The sequence below is a fragment of the Hyperolius riggenbachi genome, chromosome 11 (genome assembly GCF_040937935.1).
Source record: "Hyperolius riggenbachi isolate aHypRig1 chromosome 11, aHypRig1.pri, whole genome shotgun sequence".
NCBI lineage: Eukaryota > Metazoa > Chordata > Amphibia > Anura > Hyperoliidae > Hyperolius > Hyperolius riggenbachi.
The window spans coordinates 118077467-118097483 of record NC_090656.1 but is presented as its reverse complement, the minus strand read 5'-3'; the positions used below and the strand labels follow the sequence as shown (position 1 = coordinate 118097483).

The window sequence follows — 20017 nt, the reverse complement described above, 5'->3', positions numbered from 1 at the left end:
TCCTGCACTCTGGTGTTGGGTCACAGGGGAAACTGGAGGACTCTCTATGCAGACTCAGCAGAGGGATGATATAATGTGTGAAGGTATGCTTCATCCCTTCTGTGCCCTGGGTTTCACTGAAATCAATAAGCACAGCATATACGTATATGATATAGCACACCACAATATTCATTAATTCCTGACACCTAACCCTGACCTCTATGCCTCCAATACCTGGCCATAGCTACCTCTCCCCAGCATCCTCCAACACCCCAGAAAAGTGCAGGCAGGCTATATTGATTGATTATATATATATTGATTATATGTGGAGGATGGGGGCCCCATCTAACATTTTTGCAGGGGGGGGGGGGGCAATGATTTCTAGTCACGCCCCTGTTTGGGAATGAATGTAAACCATGAATGAACATTTTTTCGCCACAATCTGTCCGACGGCAAACAAGTTCATCCATCACTAGCTATTCAAATACTGTCCATAGACATCCAAATGCAAACCACACTTATGACACCCGTATAGGTTACCGTCTATTATAATTTGATGGTGGATGGCAGGGTCGGACTGGGCCACAGTAGTACAGTTTTTTCCCTCGGTGGGCCCCGCCTCCAGGTCTCTGGTGGGCCCCCCCTTCTTGTCTGACAGAGCTCCAATTGCTGCCTGCAGCACAAAAATTCTCTTCTCAGTGCTGTAATCCCTCATGCTGAGAGCAGTGGCGTAGCTAAGGAGCTGTAGGCCTCGATGCAAACTTTACAATGGGGTCCCCCAAGCTCTTTATACATAACAATTGATACGACGCACCAAAACCTGCCAATGGCAACTACAGTGTCAGAGGTGCAAGAAAGGGATGGGAAATAGCTTGTTAATGATTCCCACTGTTCAAAGTATCTATAGAAGTGATTATTATGAGCACAGGACCAATAGAGAGGTAATACTGTAGTTGAGGGATGGCCCTTCGGGGCCCCTTTGGCCCAAGGGTCCTAATGCGGTCGCAACCTCTGCAACCTCTGCGGTCGCAACCTCTGCAAAGTAGGACATTACTTTATATTGAAGGAGGGGACTCTATGCAACGTTTTGCTGGGCAGCAGTGTCTCTGAATTACAATGCTGCTAAGATCATGTACATTTGGCCCTGTCCATAATACATCAGACCATGCCCACCTTCCGGTGCATGGTCATGCCCTTTTTTCACCACAATCATGGGATGTTTGGGCCCCAGGTTGAAATTTCTTTGGTGGGCCCCCAGTGTCCCAGTCCGACCCTGGTGGATGGTGCCAGTGTTGAAGTTTTTCATCAATGAGCAGACATACAGTATGTAATTAGACAGTGTGATAAATTACTGATGCTCTACAGACACTTACCAAGTACATTATAAGTACAATTAATGCCACTGGTTGTGCATTCACTGAAAAAGAAAAAGAATATCTATTAAGAAAATGCATTCAATTAAAATAAAACAATAAATATGTTCTAATAACATTATTAAAGTAAACCTGCAGAGAAAATAAATGAAAGAGAAAAGTACAGACACTAAATTTTCCTTGAGGCTACGTTCACAGTGATGTGTTGCAGTGTGACGATATGGGGGCATCATAACGCAGAAAGTCGCACTGCAATAGTAAGTATGTGCAACTTCAGAGTGCATGCAGAGTGTTGGGATCCAGTGTGTGCAGTACATTACCGCATAAAGTGTACGTTAACAGAGGCAATGAAGCATACTTTTCATTGACTTTATGCTTCACTGTATGCAACCTAAAGTAGTGTGACTTTTTCGTTCCATTGTGTTTCTGTCTTTACAGTCAATGATGCACATGTGCATACATCCCAGATGTGGTAGGCCTCAGATGTATCTGGTACTGGCAGGTGGTACTGGCAGGCTTTCAGTGCATAAGATGTGACAGGGAAATGAACTTTTTTGGCTGATGAGAACAGGGTGCTCTTGACAAGGAGGTTTTTTTTTTAGTTTGGCTTGTTGCCTGTAGGCAACAATTGGTGGTTCTGGGAAGATTCCTTCGAGCTTGTTGTCTTTATGGAGTAATGGTTGTAGCTCTCTGGCTATTTTTCATAGCACACCAAGTTGTTGGTGGCATGTTATCGCTACAGACACTCTGTGAGGCTTCTGTTTTTCTCTGTACTCAAGAGGCAGGACCCTGAGTATCCAGGTGGCTCTCCTAATTTGTTCTGCAATAATGTCCACAAGGCACAAATAATCGCTCCCCACTACTCACCATATCTCGCAGTTGTTACAAGATTCTATGAATTCCCCAGGATTATAATATTTTCCCATCTGATCATAGCATCCACACACTGCTACACATTTCATGCTGAACTCCTCATAAAATGGCTTATCGGGTGGGCATGTTGGATAGCAGCCTAGGGAAAACACGGGAACAAAGGCAGCACAGTTTTCATGATAAATTGTCAAGACTAGTGATGATCGTAATCAGCCAATTAAAATTACGTGAAATTTCTCATAAATGTTCATAATTACATCCATACATAATTATGATTTGTGATATCAATTGATTTTGTTTAATCATTCGTAATTTTGCAGATTTTTCACATAATTTTCGCATCATTTCATGCCGACTTTAGCGGTGAATAGCAAAGCCCTCATACATGCTATTGTCACCAAAATTGCTACGTAAGTTAAGGAAAATAGTGGATACAAGTCACAATTTTTCAAAAAGACCCTTTTTTCATCAAAATTTATTTTAAAAATGCAAAGGAAAAATGGTTTCTAAACTGTGATTTTTCTGAGTTTAAAAACCATATTTCCTTTGTGTAATTAAAATTGATTTTCTCCAAATCTACAACGTCTTTTTGAAAAATTATTTTTTTGACTTGTAGCCACTCTTAAGATTTGTAGCAATTTTGGTGACAGTAGCATGTATGGGGGCTTTGCTATTTACTGCTGAAGTTGGCTCAAAATTACACAAAATTACAAATCATTACTGTATACTTACAGATGACATTAATTAGGATTTTTCCCGAAATTTGGCTTTGTGATTTTGCATCGTAATTGTGAATTTTGATGGGAAATACCGTCTATCTGAAATTTGTGCCCATCACCAGTCATGTAATATCATTAAAGAGAATCTGTAACGTCAAAACGTCCCCTGGAGGTACTCACCTCGGGTGGGGGAAGCCTCAGGATCCTAATGAGGCTTCCCACGCCGTCCTCCATCCCTCAGGGGTCTCGCTGCAGCCCTCCGTACAAGATGACGTCAATATTTACCTTCCCGGCTCCTGCGCCGGTGCTCTGACGGCTGTCGGCTCCGAAGTAGGCGGAAATACCCGATCGCCGTCAGGTCTGCTCTACTGCGCAGGCGCAAGTTTCCGGCGCCTGCGCAGTAGAGCGGACCTGACTGAGATCGGGTATTTCCGTCTACTTCGGAGCCGAAAGCAGCCACAGCACCCCCGCTGGAGCCAGCAAAGGTAAATATTGATTTGACAGTTGGGTCTGTCGCCGGCTGTTCGGAGGGCTGCAGCGAGACCCCTGTGGGACAGAGGACGGCGTGGGAAGCCTCATTAGGATTCCCCCACCCGAGGTGAGTACCCCCCAGGGGATGTTTTTGATGTTACAGATTCTCTTTAAAATATTTGTGAGTTTTATTTTTTTACTATGTATAATTGTCCATAAACTATAAAAGGGAAATATTCAACCAAATGTTAGCGTACTTTTATTTAACCAGCCTGGCGGTATGGGCGAGCTCAGCTCGTCCATTACCGCCGGAGGCTGCCGCTCAGGCCCTGCTGGGCCGATTTTGATCAAATAGAAAGAAGCACATGCAGCCGGCACTTTGCCAGCCGCGTGTGCTACCTGATCGCCGCCGCAGCGCGGCGATGTGCCGTGTGCAGCGGCGAAAGTGTGTCCCCCCAGCCGCCCGAGCCCAGCGCAGCCGGACCAAACAGTTCTGGCCAGCGCTAAGGGCTGGATCGGAGGCGGCTGACGGCAGGACGTCGGCTGAAGTCCATGACGTCAATCCGCTCGTCGCCATGGCGACGAGGAAAGCAAAACAAGAAGGGCTGCTCATCGCGGCCTTTCTTGTTGAAGTACGCATTAGGAGCGCCCTCTAGTGGGCTTTCATGCAGCTAACTTTCAGTTGGCTGTATGCAATAGTTTTTTTTTATTAAAAAAAAAAACGTCCGGTCTCCAGCCTGGCGATCTTAATAGAACGCCAGGCTGGTTAATTGTAACTGCAAATTAAAATACTTTTTTTTTTCTTTTTAATAAATATGTGTTTTCTGTTACCTTCCACTTTGAAAACATCATCCATGCATATTCCTGAGGGATTTCTGCAAGTTTTCAAACAGTTGGATTCACAGGCATCATAGTGCCACTCACACTCTCCCTTCTTGTTGTAATAGTCACAGAACACAGCTGTAAAGACAGAACATACATATTTATCATATTCTGGAAACATAAAGTAAGCCACAGGCATGTTGCCACAACTATCTCACTAATAATATAAATGGGAAAGTTTGGATGTTTGTTACTCAATCAAACAACAAAGGCTGACAAGATATAGGATAATTTGTATCCCCATAACCACAAAATGGGCAGAGACAAATACAAATTTCACTGGGAAAATGTAATCTGCAGCCATTCTTACACTGTTAATGGGAGGGTTCTCAAACTTGGTCACTGGGTGACTGGGATTAATACTCATAAAAGTGAGTGGAGCCTACAAAAGCCAATCCAAATTCACCTGTTGATTTTCAAGGGAAAAATTGTATTGCTGCTGTTCTTCAGGGCCGGGCCGAGGCAGAGGCTGGAGAGGCTCCAGCCTCAGGGCGCAGTGTAGGAGGGGGCGCACAATTCACTCAGCTGTCATTTCCAATTGTGTTTGAAGCAGAAAGAAATAAGAAAAGGGGATACATGACAGTGACTGCAAGCCAGATAACTAGATATTAAGGTGTTGGGGAGGTTGTGTGCCCTGGGGCACCTATTAGTCTAATAGCAATCAGTGTGTGAAGGCTGGGGTGGGAGGGATGGAGGGGCGCATTTTGCTGTCTCAGCCTTGGGTGCTGAAGGACCTTGTCCCACCTCTGCCGTTCTTGCATTGTTAATGGCACAAGCCTCAAATCTAGTACAGTTGGTCATTTGGCGACTAGGGTTCAAATTCAGAAAAAGGGGGGAGCCACAAACAGCCAATCAGATTTGTTTCATTTCAGTGCAAATGATTTATGCCAAAGACCGCAAAGCTCACAAACTTGGTCATTAAGGAATTGAGCAATTGTGTGTTAGGGTTAGAAAAAGTGAGAAAAAGTCAAATAGACTTTCATGTTACCTTTCTAACTGCATCCTAGGAGCGATCCGTCAAAACGCACGGATTAGCTCCTAGTGTGAAAGAGCCCTAATACTTAGCATAAAAAGTGCTATAGCCTTGGGATCATTTTCTGGGAAGGACGTACAATAGGAAACACAATGTAAGGGTGCACAGGGCTATAAACATAATCATCAATTTTATTAGACCCAATAATATGAAAACTTGGACAACAAACAGCATAAAAAACCCCATTTAAAAGCAAATATTGGAAATGGAAAGCCCTTGAAAAAAATAGTCCTTGGTGGGAGTGCACTTCTATTCCTGAACCAACTTTAAATTCTGCGGGCCCAATCATTAGAGATGGGCCGAACCTCCGATTTTAGGTTCGCGAACCGGGTTCACGAACTTTCGCGGAAGGTTCGGTTCGCGTTAAAGTTTGCGAACCGCAATAGACTTCAATGGGGATGCGAACTTTGAAAAAAAAAATGATTATGCTGGCCACAAAAGTGATGGAAAAGATGTTTAAAGGGGTCTAACACCTGGAGAAGGGCATGGCGGAGTGGGATACACGCCAAAAGTCCCCAGGAAAAATCTGGATTTGACGCAAAGCAGCGTTTTAAGGGCAGAAATCACATTGAATGCTAAATGACAGGCCTAAAGTGCTTTAAAACATCTTGCATGTGTATACATCAATCAGGTAGTGTAATTAAGGTACTGCTTCACACTGACACACCAAACTGTTCACTGAACAGAACAGGTATACAGTGGCGGGTTCACAGAACAGGTATGCAGTGGCAGGTTCACTGAACACAACAGGTATGCAGTGGCGGGTTCACTAAACAGGTATACAGTGGCGGGTCCACTGAACAGAACAGGTATGCAGTGGCGGGTCCACTGAACAGAACAGGTATGCAGTGGCGGGTTCACTAAACAGGTATACAGTGGCGGGTCCACTGAACAGAACAGGTATGCAGTGGCGGGTTCACTGAACAGTACAGGTATACAGTGGCGGGTTCACTGAACAGAACAGGTATACAGTGGCGGGTTCACAGAACAGGTATGCAGTGGCGGGTCTACTGAACAGAACAGGTATGCAGTGGCGGGTTCACTGAACAGGTATGCAGTGATGGGTTCACTGAACAGGTATGCAGTGGCGGGTTCACTGAACAGAACAGGTATGCAGTGGTGGGTTCACAGAACAGGTATGCAGTGGTGGGTTCACTGCACAGGTATGCAGTGGTGGGTTCACAGAACAGGTATGCAGTGGTGGGTTCACAGAACAGGTATGCAGTGGTGGGTTCACAGCACAGGTATGCAGTGGTGGGTTCACAGCACAGGTATGCAGTGGTGGGTTCACAGCACAGGTATGCAGTGGTGGGTTCACAGCACAGGTATGCAGTGGTGGGTTCACAGAACAAGTATGCAGTGGTGGGTTCACAGCACAGGTATGCAGTGGTGGGTTCACAGCACAGGTATGCAGTGGTGGGTTCACAGCACAGGTATGCAGTGGTGGGTTCACAGCACAGGTATGCAGTGGTGGGTTCACAGCACAGGTATGCAGTGGTGGGTTCACAGCACAGGTATGCAGTGGTGGGTTCACAGCACAGGTATGCAGTGGTGGGTTCACAGCACAGGTATGCAGTGGTGGGTTCACAGCACAGGTATGCAGTGGTGGGTTCACAGCACAGGTATGCAGTGGTGGGTTCACAGCACAGGTATGCAGTGGTGGGTTCACAGCACAGGTATGCAGTGGTGGGTTCACAGCACAGGTATGCAGTGGTGGGTTCACAGAACAGGTATGCAGCCAGCCCAGGAGGAACAAGTTAAGCCTAACTAATCTTTCCCTGAGAGACAGTCTGCAGCAGCTCGCCCTACTCTCACTAATGCAGGCACACGAGTGACCGTAATGGCCGCCGCTGCCTGCTTTATATAAGGGGGTTGGGGCTCCAGGGGCTAGTGTAGCCTAATTGGCTACACTGGGCCTGCTGACTGTGATGTAGAGGGTCAAAGTAGACCCTCATAGTGCCTTGTGGGGCGAACCGAACTTCCGGAAACGTTCGCCTGCGGGAGGCGAACGCGAACCATCAAGGTTCGCCGGGAACCGTTCGCCGGCGGACCGTTCGGCCCATCTCTACCAATCATATGTCTTGCTAACAATGATGGCCAGATGGGTGATAAAGTGTAGCAGGTTTCTGCTCAACCCCATGTGCCACAGCTTATGCACAACTCTGGGAATTCCCTTACACAACTATTACTGACACAGGCCAGTGTCAAACCTCCCCGCACATGTGGATGCTACAGGTCTTTTTAGCAGATTATATGTCATGTGGTTAACCACTATAGTTACCCTTTTGAAGTTCCAGGGTTTCTTGCCTTTACTTCGCTTCCTGCTCCTTCAAGGCATCAGCGGTGCACAGACTAAGGGAAAAACGTACCCACCAGCAGCGAGCTGGGATCTGTATGCTCAAGCCGCAGCAGCGGTGGGGTGCATGCAATCCACATATGTCAATGGAAGACCACGCCGTGCTGGGGAGGAGGGTTGCAGAGGCAAAGAGGAGCTTGGTCCGTCCAACCTCGGACGTCACGTATCACTTCACGTGTTTCGTCTAATCCTGAGCTTCTTTAGACGTGACGTCTTGCTTGAAGGTACGCCCCTTTATACTCCATGGGCGCAAGTGCATACCATTGCGTATGAAAATTAAAAGCACAAAGGCCTCAATTCACTAAACTTTATCAAACACTTTATTGAACGCTTGATAATTTACCTCATGAGTAAAATCTAATTTTGAATTCACTAAAGTGCTATATATTTATTGAACACTTTATCGATACAACATTCGATACATCTATAACACTTTAGTGAATTCAAAATTAGATTTTAATCATGAGGTAAATTATCAAACGTTCGATAAAATGTTCGATAAAGCTTAGTGAATTGAGGCCAAAGTATCCAAGCCCTAGTTGTCCTAGCAACAAGGGGAAACGCAGAATATCCTCCATAGGGGGAGAACTTGCGCAGGCACAGTGTTTAGAGGAAAACTTTCATATTGAGATCCTTATTTAACCAGTTCAGCCTATCTGGACGAGGATGTTTGTCCAGACAGGCTCTGCTGCTGCGCGGTGTATGCAATCGGGCGCACGCTCCCACCGCCTGCCGCTAGCTCCCCGATCAGTGAATGGGACTATAGTTCCCATTCACCGATCTAAGTCTTCCGCAGAAAAACCGACCATCTCTCATCAGAGACTGCCGCCCGTCTTTCTGCCCCCCCAAAAAAAATTCCCGTCCTCTTTCTAGTTTTTGGATGCGAGATCATTACATTATTTTACATTTAAAATTAGCTGTTTCCCTCCCACACCAAAAATTACCCAAATAATTTGTTTACTAAAAAAAATAAAACAATTACAATAAAAAAAAAAAAAACATAAATAGTTACCTAAGGGTCTGAACTTTTTAAATATGCATGTCATGAGAGCTTGTAAATAGTGATGGACACAAATTGAAAAAATGCTCCTTTATGTCTAAACAAAATATTGGCACCATAAATTGTGATAGGGACATCATTTGAATGATGTAATAACTGGGACAAATGGACAAAACAAATACATGAGTTTTAATTACGGTAGCGTATATTAATTTCAAACTATAATGGCCAAAAACTGAGAAATAATAATTTTTTTTCATTTCTTTCTTAATCTTCCTGTTAAAATGGATTTAGAAAAAAATAATTCTTAGCAAAATGTTCCACCCAAAGAAAGCCTAATTGGTGGCAGAAAAAACGAGATATAGATCAATTCATTGTGATAAGTAGTGATAAAGTTATGTGGCAAATTAATGGGAGGTGAACGTTGCTCGGATGCATGAGGTTTTCGACACTGTGGGGCTGAGCCGGTTAATCCTTGGGGGATTAGACTGCAGCATTCAATAATTAAAGCAGACTCCCTTCTTCTCAGTTCCTTATCATAATCACCACGTCTGGGACTTATTTTTAACCTTAAAATCTCCATTACTTTTAACCCCCGCGGGTCAGAGATATGCACAGTTTTAAAATGCAATATCATCAGATTAAACTTCTTTCTCTCCACATTTAGATTTTTAATATTAAAAATTTGCTCACCTATGGTATACGTGTGTTCAAAGCTCTAAAATTTTGCCAATATACATCAGATTACATGGACAACTGATCTGATAGATCACCCTCTCAGTGGAACATACAATTCGATCATTCAAAGGGAATGATTTTGTGCTGCCTTTCTGTACATATTGACATATATCACAATCAAGGCACTTAAAGAGGAACTCCAGTGAAAATAATGTAATAAAAAAAGTGCTTCATTTTTTACCATAATTATGTATAAATGATTTAGTCAGTGTTTGCTCATTGTAAAATCTTTCCTCTCCCAGATTTACATTCTGACATTTATTACATGGTGACATTTTTACTGTGGGCAAGTGATGTAGCTGCTGCTAGCTGTTTTGGCAGTTGGAGACAGCTGTAAACAGCTATTTCCCACAATGTTACAAGGTTCACAGACAGGAAACTGCCAAGAGTACCTCGGTCCTCAGAGCTTCTTGTGGGAGGGGTTTCACCACAATATCAGTCATACAGCGCCCCTGATGGTCTGTTTGTGAAAAGCAATAGATTTCTCGTGTAAAAGGGGGTATCAGCTACTGATTGGGATAAAGTTCAATTCTTGTTCGGAGTTTCTCTTTAAACATCCCTTTATTTGACACATTCCTACTCTTTCGTCTATCTCATTTGAATTCACTGCTGACCTATAGATCGCCCAAATTGGTACACCTCCGTGCAGCCATGTGGGGATAGCTGCCCACTATTTTAGAGATCAAAGAATCTCTGCCCAACCTCATAGAAATGGGCACCAAAAGTAGCAGACTTACAACCAGGCAGCAGACTTAACACCAGAGGCAGCAGCAGTGATTCCTTTGTCATTATCCCTCTTTTTGAGCAAGCTCAACCTGTCCCTAGCTAGGGCCATGTGGTAGGCTCTGATTACCATCTTATCTGGGTACCCCCCTTGACCGCAGCCTAGCTCTCAACTCCCCAGTCTCTCTGTTGAAATCATAAACAACAGGTTGCATATTTTGAATGTGTAAAAAAAAAAAAAAAGTAAAAGAGTGAAAGCATGAACAACATGTAATTTGTCCTTATTTTAACAAGGGTTGGCAATTGCAAATCACATGATACTACCGGTATTATACTATTACACTACAGAGCAATAGAGATGGGCCGAACATCAAATTTTAAGTTTGCAAATTTCGAACACGAATTTCCTCAAAAATTTGTGAATCTATTCGCAGCTGTTTCCATAGACTTACACGGCAGTCGAAGGGCCGCCAATTTTAGCGGTTAATAGCAAAGTCCCCTTAGGTGCTAAAACCACCAAATTTGCAAGGTATGTGAAGGGGGACAGTGGGTACAAGTGTGAATGTAGGTCGCAAGATAGAGGATATTGGCGTGGGAACTTTTTTTTAAAGGTACAGGTAAGTATCAGGGGCAAATCCAGGATTTTCAAGGGGGGATTCCTGATAGGTCTCTTTTGGCAAGCCGCACACTACCGCGCATGCGTTTGCCCACAAAATCCACATGATGTACAGCATTTCTCCACAAAATACACACAATGGGCAGTGTTTCCCTACAAAATACACATGATGCAGTAGTGTTTCACCAAAATATATATAATGTGGCAGTGATTAAGTAGCCAGATAACCCCCCCTTTATTATAGATAACGAAATTACCCCACCCCTCTTTAGTATAGGTGACCAGATGACCCCCATTTATCACACAGGTAGCAGACCTGAAAATCGAAATGTGGGCAACAGTCACCAGAAAATCGCAATGTTTTCAGCAGTGACCAGAAAATCGTAATGTGGGCAGCAGACACCTGAAAATCACAATGTGGGCAGCAGACACCTGAAAATCACAATGTGGGCAGCAGACACCTGAAAATCGTAATGTGGGCAACATTCACCAGAAAATCGCAATGTTTTCAGCAGTGACCACAAAATCGTAATGTGGGCAGCAGACACCTGAAAATCGCAATGTGGGCAGCAGTCACCTGAAAATCACAATGTGAGCAGCAGTGACCAGAAAATCGTAATGTGGGCAGCAGACAACTGAAAATCGCAATGTGGGCAGCAGTGACCAGAAAATCGCAATGTGGGCAGCAGTGACCAGAAAATCGTAATGTGGGCAGCAGACACCTGAAAATCACAATGTGGGCAGCAGTCACCAGAAAATCGTAATGTGGGCAGCAGTCACCAGAAAATCGTAATGTGGGCAGCAGTGACCAGAAAATCGTAATGTGGGCAGCAGACACCTGAAAATCGTAATGTAGGCAGCAGACACCAGAAAATCGTAATGTGGGCAGCAGTTACCAGAAAATCGTAATGTGGGCAGCAGTTACCAGAAAATCATAATGTGGGCAGTAGACACCTGAAAATCGCAATGTGGGCAGCAGTCACCAGAAAATCGTAATGTGGGCAGCAGTTACCATAAAATCGTAATGTGGGCAGTAGACACCTGAAAATCGTAATGTGGGCAGCAGTCACCAGAAAATCGTAATGTGGGCAGCAGTTACCAGAAAATCGTAATGTGGGCAGTAGACACCTGAAAATCGCAATGTGGGCAGCAGACACCTGAAAATCGCAATGTGGGCAGCAGTGACCAGAAAATCGTAATGTGGGCAGCAGACACCTGAAAATCGTAATGTGGGCAGCAGTGACCAGAAAATCGTAATGTGGGCAGCAGTGACCAGAAAATTGTAATGTGGGCAGCAGTCACCTGAAAATCACAATGTGGGCAGCAGTGACCAGAAAATCACAATGTAGGCAGCAGACACCAGAAAAAAAAATGGCATGCACCTGTGAAAAAAAAAACAATTCACTTACCTGACAGAAGTATCCTCTCCTGGCATCTGGCGTGCAGCTCCCCGAGTCCTCCTGCAGCACATCTCCCATGCTGACAGGCAGATTGCAGGGCTACGGCAAGATGGCTCCCGAAGCCCTGTACTGGAGACACAAATAGTCTCCAGTGCAGGGTTTCGGCAGCCATCTTGCCGTAGCCCTGCTCTGCCTCTCGGGAGACTGCGGGGCTGCGGGGAAGAAGTTCTGCACCTGGCTGGGGGGTCCCGCAATTGAGAGGTCATCAGCGCTCCCCCCCACACACGGCTGGCGGGCCCCGGGCCCCTCTGCGGCCGATGGGGATCCCGGCGCACACACATGAGCAGGCGGCAGCTGCACTATAACAGAGGCTGTCGCTGTTCAGATTCAGGAGGCACTTCCAGTCTAGGTGCGAGGGGGTGGTTCCAGACACCCGGAACACCCCCTTCCGTGCGCCATTGAGTATTTCTGGTTAATTAAGAACATTAAAGGACCTTTTTTGTCGTCGTGTTTTTATTTCATTTAACCCTTTGTGGAAATGGGTAAGGGGTACTTTGTACCCCTTTTTCTAATTTCTCCTGGGAGGGGGGGGCGAGCATCTTGGGGTCCCCTTCTAAAAGGGGACTCCCAGATGCCACCATGAAAGTCTATAGGGAAAATGGAAATGCAATTTTTTTTTTAAATAAATTTTGCATTAAACGTAAACAGCAAACACCCCTTGTTCGCTGTGAACTACTCTCTGGTAGAACAGCCCATCTTAACAGAGCAAGCATTAGCTCATCCAGCAGAGCAAGATAGAACTCATGTGAACATCTTTTTATCCCAATGTTATTTTCATGTAAATTCACTAGTGAATTTAAATGAAGGGGGATTTATTTAAAAAAGAGACCAGATAAGTGCTAAACGTATTACCTGCTTCACTCATAAAACATATCACTTACGTCAGAATAATCCATTTTTGTTCAATTTTTATTTTATTCATTTATTGAGGGCTCTTTCACACTACAGGCATCAGAGAAAAGGCAAAACGCTGCGTTTTGGCTGCTGGCGTTTTCAAGGCATTTTTAAGGCGTTTTAACGCCCATACATTAGTATCAATTGTAATGAGAAACGCCGCGGTAGGCCCAGAAAAAGCGCCTCTGAGCGTTGAAACGCAACGCTCCAAAACGCGGCGTTAAGTGTGAATGGTAAAATGAGTCTATAGACTTTCCTTTTACCTAGGAAAACGCTAACTTCGGCCGTGGCGTTAAAACGCCGAAAAAGCCCTCTGGTGTGAAAGGGCCCTTACTATTTTGATGGTTTTTTTTTTGTGTGTGTGTGACATGCTGGAGAACATAGCCTAGATCTTTTAAAAATGGTCTTGTATTAAGATAACAAAATTGGTTGCAATTCTTACCTGTGTCATGTTGGAGCATGGTGGAGGATGGGTGAATAAGAATGGGTAGAGTAGAGTCTGCACACTTCCAGGTTGAAGAGTCCACAAGTGTTAGGCTACAAGTAAGGACTGTTGTCCGAAACATGTCAGCCGTTTTAGCTGTACCTGTGTATTGATAAAAAAAACTCTTGTGGACTCTTCAACCTGGAAGTGTGCGGACTCTACTCTATCCATACTATGTCTGCTGCATTGGTTTCCAGCACCTTTTTGGTGAGGAGGTAGAGCGGTGATCCTTTCTGTATATGGGTGAATAAGCATTGAAACATCTGTGGTTGTGTGCACTTATATACAGTAAACGTGTAATTTCAAAAATGCAGATTTCTCAGGAAAATAAAAAGCCTTTGCTGTGGGCAAATAGCCACAACTGCATTCACACAGCCATAAACTCACAAAGCCTCCAAAACACACGTGACACCTAAAAGCATATGAGTTTTAAAATCATAATTGTTTTCCTAGACCTGCGCTGGAACATGGATTTTTATCCAGGCCCAGATTTACCTTACAGGAGCCTATGGGCACAGATGTCCTGGCATCTTAGATTGTACCCTCCATAAACCTACAAACTCCCACCAAACTGCACTGCAAGTGTGCTGGCTTGCCCAACTGTCACTTCTACCTTACTTCCCTTGCCCGGCAAGGGTAGCTACAGGTGCCCCTTAGTGATTGGTAACCAGAAGTAGCCTCCATATTATGTAGCTACAGGTGCCCCTTAGTATTAGGCAGCTAGAGGAACCTAAGTTAAGCTAGAGATATTAACCACTTGAGGACCTAGGGCTTTCTACCCCTTAAGGACCGGCCACTTTTTTTCCATTCAGACCACTGCAGCTTTCACGGTTTATTGCTCGCTCATACAACCTACCACCTAAATGAATTTTGGCTCCTTTTCTTGTCACTAATAAAGCTTTCTTATGGTGCTATTTGATTGCTCCTGCGATTTTTACTTTTTATTATATTCATCAAAAAAGACATGAATTTTGGCAAAAAAATGATTTTTTTAACTTTCTGTGCTGACATTTTTCAAATAAAGTAAAATTTCTGTATACATGCAGCGCGAAAAATGTGGACAAACATGTTTTGGATAAAAAAAAACCCATTCAGTGTATATTTATTGGTTTGGGTAAAAGTTATAGCGTTTACAAACTATGGTGCAAAAAGTGAATTTTCCTATTTTCAAGCATCTATGACTTTTCTGACCCCCTGTCATGTTTCATGAGGGGCTAGAATTCCAGGAAAGTATAAATACCCCCCAAATGACCCCATTTTGGAAAGAAGACATCCCAAAGTATTCACTGAGAGGCATAATGAGTTCATAGAAGATATTATTTTTTGTCACAAGTAAGCGGAAAATGACACTTTGTGACAAAAAAAAAAAAAGTTTCCATTTCTTCTAACTTGCGACAAAAAAAAAAATGAAATCTGCCACGGACTCACCATGCCCCTCTCTGAATACCTTGAAGGGTCTACTTTCCAAAATGGGTCATTTGTGGGGTGTGTTTACTGTCCTGACATTTTGGGGGGTGCTAAATTGTAAGCACCCCTGTAAAGCCTAAAGGTGCTCATTGGACTTTGGACCCCTTAGCGCAGTTAGGCTGCAAAAAAGTGCCACACATGTGGTATTGCCATACTCAGGAGAAGTAGTATAATGTGTTTTGGGGTGTATTTTTACACATACCCATGCTGGGTGGGAGAAATATCTCTGTAAATGACAATTTTTTAATTTTTTTTACACACAATTGTCCATTTACAGAGATCTTTCTCCCACTCAGCATGGGTATGCGTAAAAATACACCCCAAAACACATCATACTACTTCTCCTGAGTACTGTGATACCACATGTGTGGCACTTTTTTTGCACCCTAACTGCACTAAAGGGCCCAAAGTCCAATGAGTACCTTTAGGATTTCACAGGTCATTTTGAGAAATTTCGTTTCAAGACTACTCCTCACGGTTTAGGGCCCCTAAAATGCCAGGGCAGTATAGGAACCCCACAAATAACCCCATTTTAGAAAGAAGACACCCCAAGGTATTCCGTTAGGAGTATGGTGAGTTCATAGAAGATTTTATTTTTTGTCACAAGTTAGCGGAAAATGACGCTTTGTGAAAAAACACAATTAAAATCTATTTCCGCTAACTTGTGACACAAAATAAAATCTTCTATGAACTCGCTATACTACTAACGGAATACCTTGGGGTGTCTTCTTTCTAAAATGGGGTCATTTGTGGGGTTCCTATACTTCCCTGGCATTTTAGGGGCCCTAAACCGTGAGGAGTAGTCTTGAAACGAAATTTCTCAAAATGACCTGTGAAATCCTAAAGGTACTCATTGGACTTTGGACCCTTTAGCGCAGTTAGGGTGCAAAAAAGTGCCACACATGTGGTATCGCCGTACTCGGGAGAAGTAGTACAATGTGTTTTGGGGTGTATTTTTACACATACCCATGCTGGGTGGGAGAAATACCTCTGTAAATGGACAATTGTGTGTAAAAAAAATCAAAAGATTGTCATTCACAGAGGTATTTCTCCCACCCAGCATTGGTATGTGTAAAAATACACCCCAAAACACATTATACTACTTCTCCCGAGTACGGCGATACCACATGTGTGGCACTTTTTTTCACCCTAACTGCACTAAGGGGCCCAAAGTCCAATGAGTACCTTTAGGATTTCACAGGTCATTTTTGTTTCAAGACTACTCCTCACGGTTTAGGGCCCCTAAAATGCCAGGGCAGTATAGGAACCCTACTAATGACCCCATTTTAGAAAGAAGACACCCCAAGGTATTCCGTTAGGAGTATGGTGAGTTCATAGAAGTTTTTATTTTTTTGTCACAAGTTAGCGGAAATTGATTTTAATTGTTTTTTTTCACAAAGTGTCATTTTCCGCTAACTTGTGACAAAAAATAAAATCTTCTATGAACTCACCATACTCCGTACGGAATACCTTTGGGTGTCTTCTTTCTAGAATGGGGTCATTTGTGGGGTTCCTATACTGCCCTGGCATTTTAGGGGCCCTAAACCCTGAGGAGTAGTCTTGAAACCAAATGTCGCAAAATGACCTGTGAAATCCTAAAGGTACTCATTGGACTTTGGGCCCCTTAGCGTACTTAGGGTGTAAAAAAGTGCCACACATGTGGTACCACCATACTCAGGAGAAGTGCAGTAGAGAAGAAAATAGCGCTGGGCACCAAAACTATGCTTGCTAATTTATTCCAGGATCATACAGACATACAAAGTAGGGGGTAACAAAACGATCTAACAGCCGTTTCGCGGGATAAAAGTTGCCCGCTTCCTCAGAGATCCTTGGATCTCTGAGGAAGCGGGCAACTTTTATCCCGCGAAACGGCTGTTTGATCGTTTTGTTACCCCCTACTTTGTATGTCTGTATGATCCTGGAATAAATTAGCAAGCATAGTTTTGGTGCCCAGCGCTATTTTCTTCTCTACTGCACATGAATTAATACAGCTGAGAGCACGTGCTGAGCTCTTCCGGATCACCTTGCAAGTTAGCCACCATTGAGTGCCAGCTCCTCTTCCCTGCACTTTCTCCTGGTTGGTATACTCAGGAGAAGTAGTATAATGCGTTTTGGGGTGTATTTTTACACATACCCATGCTAAGTGGGAGAAATATCTCTGTAAATGACAATTGTTTGATTTTTTTACACACAATTGTCCATTTACATAGAAATTTCTCCCACCCAGCATGGGCATGTGTAAAAATACACCCCAAAACACATTATACTACTTTTCCTGAGTACGGCGGTACCACATGTGTGACACTTTTTTGCAGCCTAGGTGCGCTAAGGGGCCCAACGTCCTATTCACAGGTCATTTTGAGGCATTTGTTTTCTAGACTACTCCTCGCGGTTTAGGGCCCCTAAAATGCCAGGGCAGTATAGGAACCCCACAAGTGACCCCATTTTAGAAAGAAGACACCCCAAGGTATTCCATTAGGTGTATGGCGAGTTCATAGAAGATTTTATTTTTTGTCACAAGTTAGTGAAAAATGACACTTTGTGAAAAAAAACCAATAAAAATCAATTTCCGCTAACTTTTGACAAAAAATAAAATCTTCTATGAACTCGTCATACACCTAACAGAATACCTTGGGGTGTCTTTTTTTCTAAAATGGGGTCACTTGTGGGGTTCCTATACCGCCCTGGCATTTTACAGGCCCAAAACCGTGAGTAGTCTGGAAACCAAATGTCTCAAAATGACTGTTCAGGGGTATAAGCATCTGCAAATTTTGATGACAGGTGGTCTATGAGGGGGCGAATTTTGTGGAACCGGTCATAAGCAGGGTGGCCTTTTAGATGACAGGTTGTATTGGGCCTGATCTGATGGATAGGAGTGCTAGGGGGGTGACAGGAGGTGATTGATGGGTGTCTCAGGGGGTGGTTAGAGGGGAAAATAGATGCAATCAATGCACTGGGGAGGTGATCGGAAGGGGGTCTGAGGGGGATCTGAGGGTTTGGCCGAGTGATCAGGAGCCCACACGGGGCAAATTAGGGCCTGATCTGATGTGTAGGTGTGCTAGGGGGTGACAGGAGGTGATTGATGGGTGTCTCAAGGTGTGATTAAAGGGGGAGATGCAAGCAATGCACTGGCGAGGTGATCAGGGCTGGGGTCTGAGGGCATTCTGAGGGTGTGGGCGGGTGATTGAGTGCCCTAGGGGCAGATAGGGGTCTAATCTGATAGGTAGCAGTGACAGGGGGTGATTGATGGGTAATTAGTGGGTGTTTAGGGTAGAGAACAGATGTAAACACTGCACTCGGGAGGTGATCGGACGTCGGATCTGCGGGCGATCTATTGGTGTGGGTGGGTGATCAGATTGCCCGCAAGGGGCAGGTTAGGGGCTGATTGATGGGTGACAGTGACAGCGGGTGATTGATGGGTGGCAGTGACAGGGGGTGATTGATGGGTGATTCATAGGTGATTGACAGGTAATCAGTGGGTTATTACAGGGGAGAACAGATGTAAATATTGCACTGGCGAATCGATAAGGGGGGGTCTGAGGGCAATCTGAGCGTGTAGGCGGGTGATTGGGTGCCCGCAAGGGGAAGATTAGGGTCTGATCTGATGGGTAACAGTGACAGGTGGTGATAGGGGGTGATTGATGGGTAAATTATGGGTAATTAGTGGGTGTTTAGAGGAGAGAATAGATGTAAACACTGCGCTTGGGTGGTGATCTGATGTCGGATCTGCGGGCGATCTATTGGTGTGGGTTGGTGATCAGTTTGTCCGCAAGGGGCAGGTTAGGGGCTGATTGATGGGTGGCAGTGACAGGGGGTGATTGATGGGTGGCAGTGACAGGGGGTGATTGATGGGTGATTGACAGGTGATCAGTGGGTTATTACAGGGAAGGACAGATGTAAATAATGCCCTGGCGAATTGATAAGGGGGGGTCTGAGGGCAATCTGAGCGTGTAGGCGGGTGATTGGGTGCCCGCAAAGGGGCAGATTAGGGTCTGATCTGATGGGTAACAGTGACAGGTGGTGATAGGGGGTGATTGATGGGTGATTGATGGGTAATTAGTGGGTGTTTAGAGGAGAGAATAGATGTAAACGCTGCGCTTGGGTGGTGATCTGATGTCGGATCTGCGGGCGATCTATTGGTGTGGGTGGGTGATCAGATTGCCCGCAAGGGGCAGGTTAGGGGCTGATTGTTGGGTGGCAGTGACAGGGGGTGATTGATGGGTGATAGGTGATTGACAGGTGATCAGTGGGTTATTACAGAGAAGGACAGATGTAATTAATGCACTGGCGAATTGATAAGGGGGGGTCTGAGGGCAATCTGAGCGTGTGGGCGGGTGATTGGGTGCCCGCAAGGGGCAGATTAGGGTCTGATTTGATAGGTAACAGTGAAAGGTGGTGATAGGGGGTGATTGATGGGTGAATGATGGGTAATTAGTGGGTGTTTAGAGAAGATAACAGATGTAAACAATACATTTGGGAGGTAATCTGACGGCGGGTTTGCGGGCGATCTAATGGTGTGGGTGGGTGATCAGATTGCCCGCAAGGGGCAGGTTAGGGGCTGATTGATGGGTGGCAGTGACAGGGGGTGACAGGGGGTGATTGATGGGTGATAGGTGATTGGCAGGTGATTGACAGGTGATCAGTGGGTTATTACAGGGAAGAACAGATGTAATTAATGCACTGGTGAATTGATAAGGGGGGGTCAGAGGGCAATCTGAGCGTGTGGGCGGGTGATTGGGTGCCCGCAAGGGGCAGATTAGGGTCTGATCTGATAGGTAAAAGTGACAGGTGGTGATAGGGGGTGATTGATGGGTAATTAGTGGGTGTTTAGAGGAGAGAATAGATGTAAACAATGGATTTGGGAGGTGATCTGATGTCGGATCTGCGGGCGATCTATTGGTGTGGGGGGGTGATCAGATTGCCCGCAAGGGGCAGGTTAGGGGCTGATT

The 20017-nt window shown here is 44.7% G+C and overlaps 1 protein-coding gene across 1 annotated transcript in view; it reads right to left on the bottom strand.

Moving 5' to 3' along the window:
- Positions 1-20017, bottom strand: part of LOC137537857 (mucin-2-like) — a 350759-nt gene that overhangs the window by 80995 nt on the left and 249747 nt on the right. The window contains exons 20-22 of the mRNA XM_068259807.1: positions 4247-4375; positions 2220-2364; positions 1353-1396 (exon numbers count right to left, since the gene is read on the bottom strand). Of these exons, the coding sequence (XP_068115908.1) occupies positions 1353-1396; positions 2220-2364; positions 4247-4375 (318 nt within the window). The remainder of the gene's footprint in view (positions 1-1352; positions 1397-2219; positions 2365-4246; positions 4376-20017) is intronic.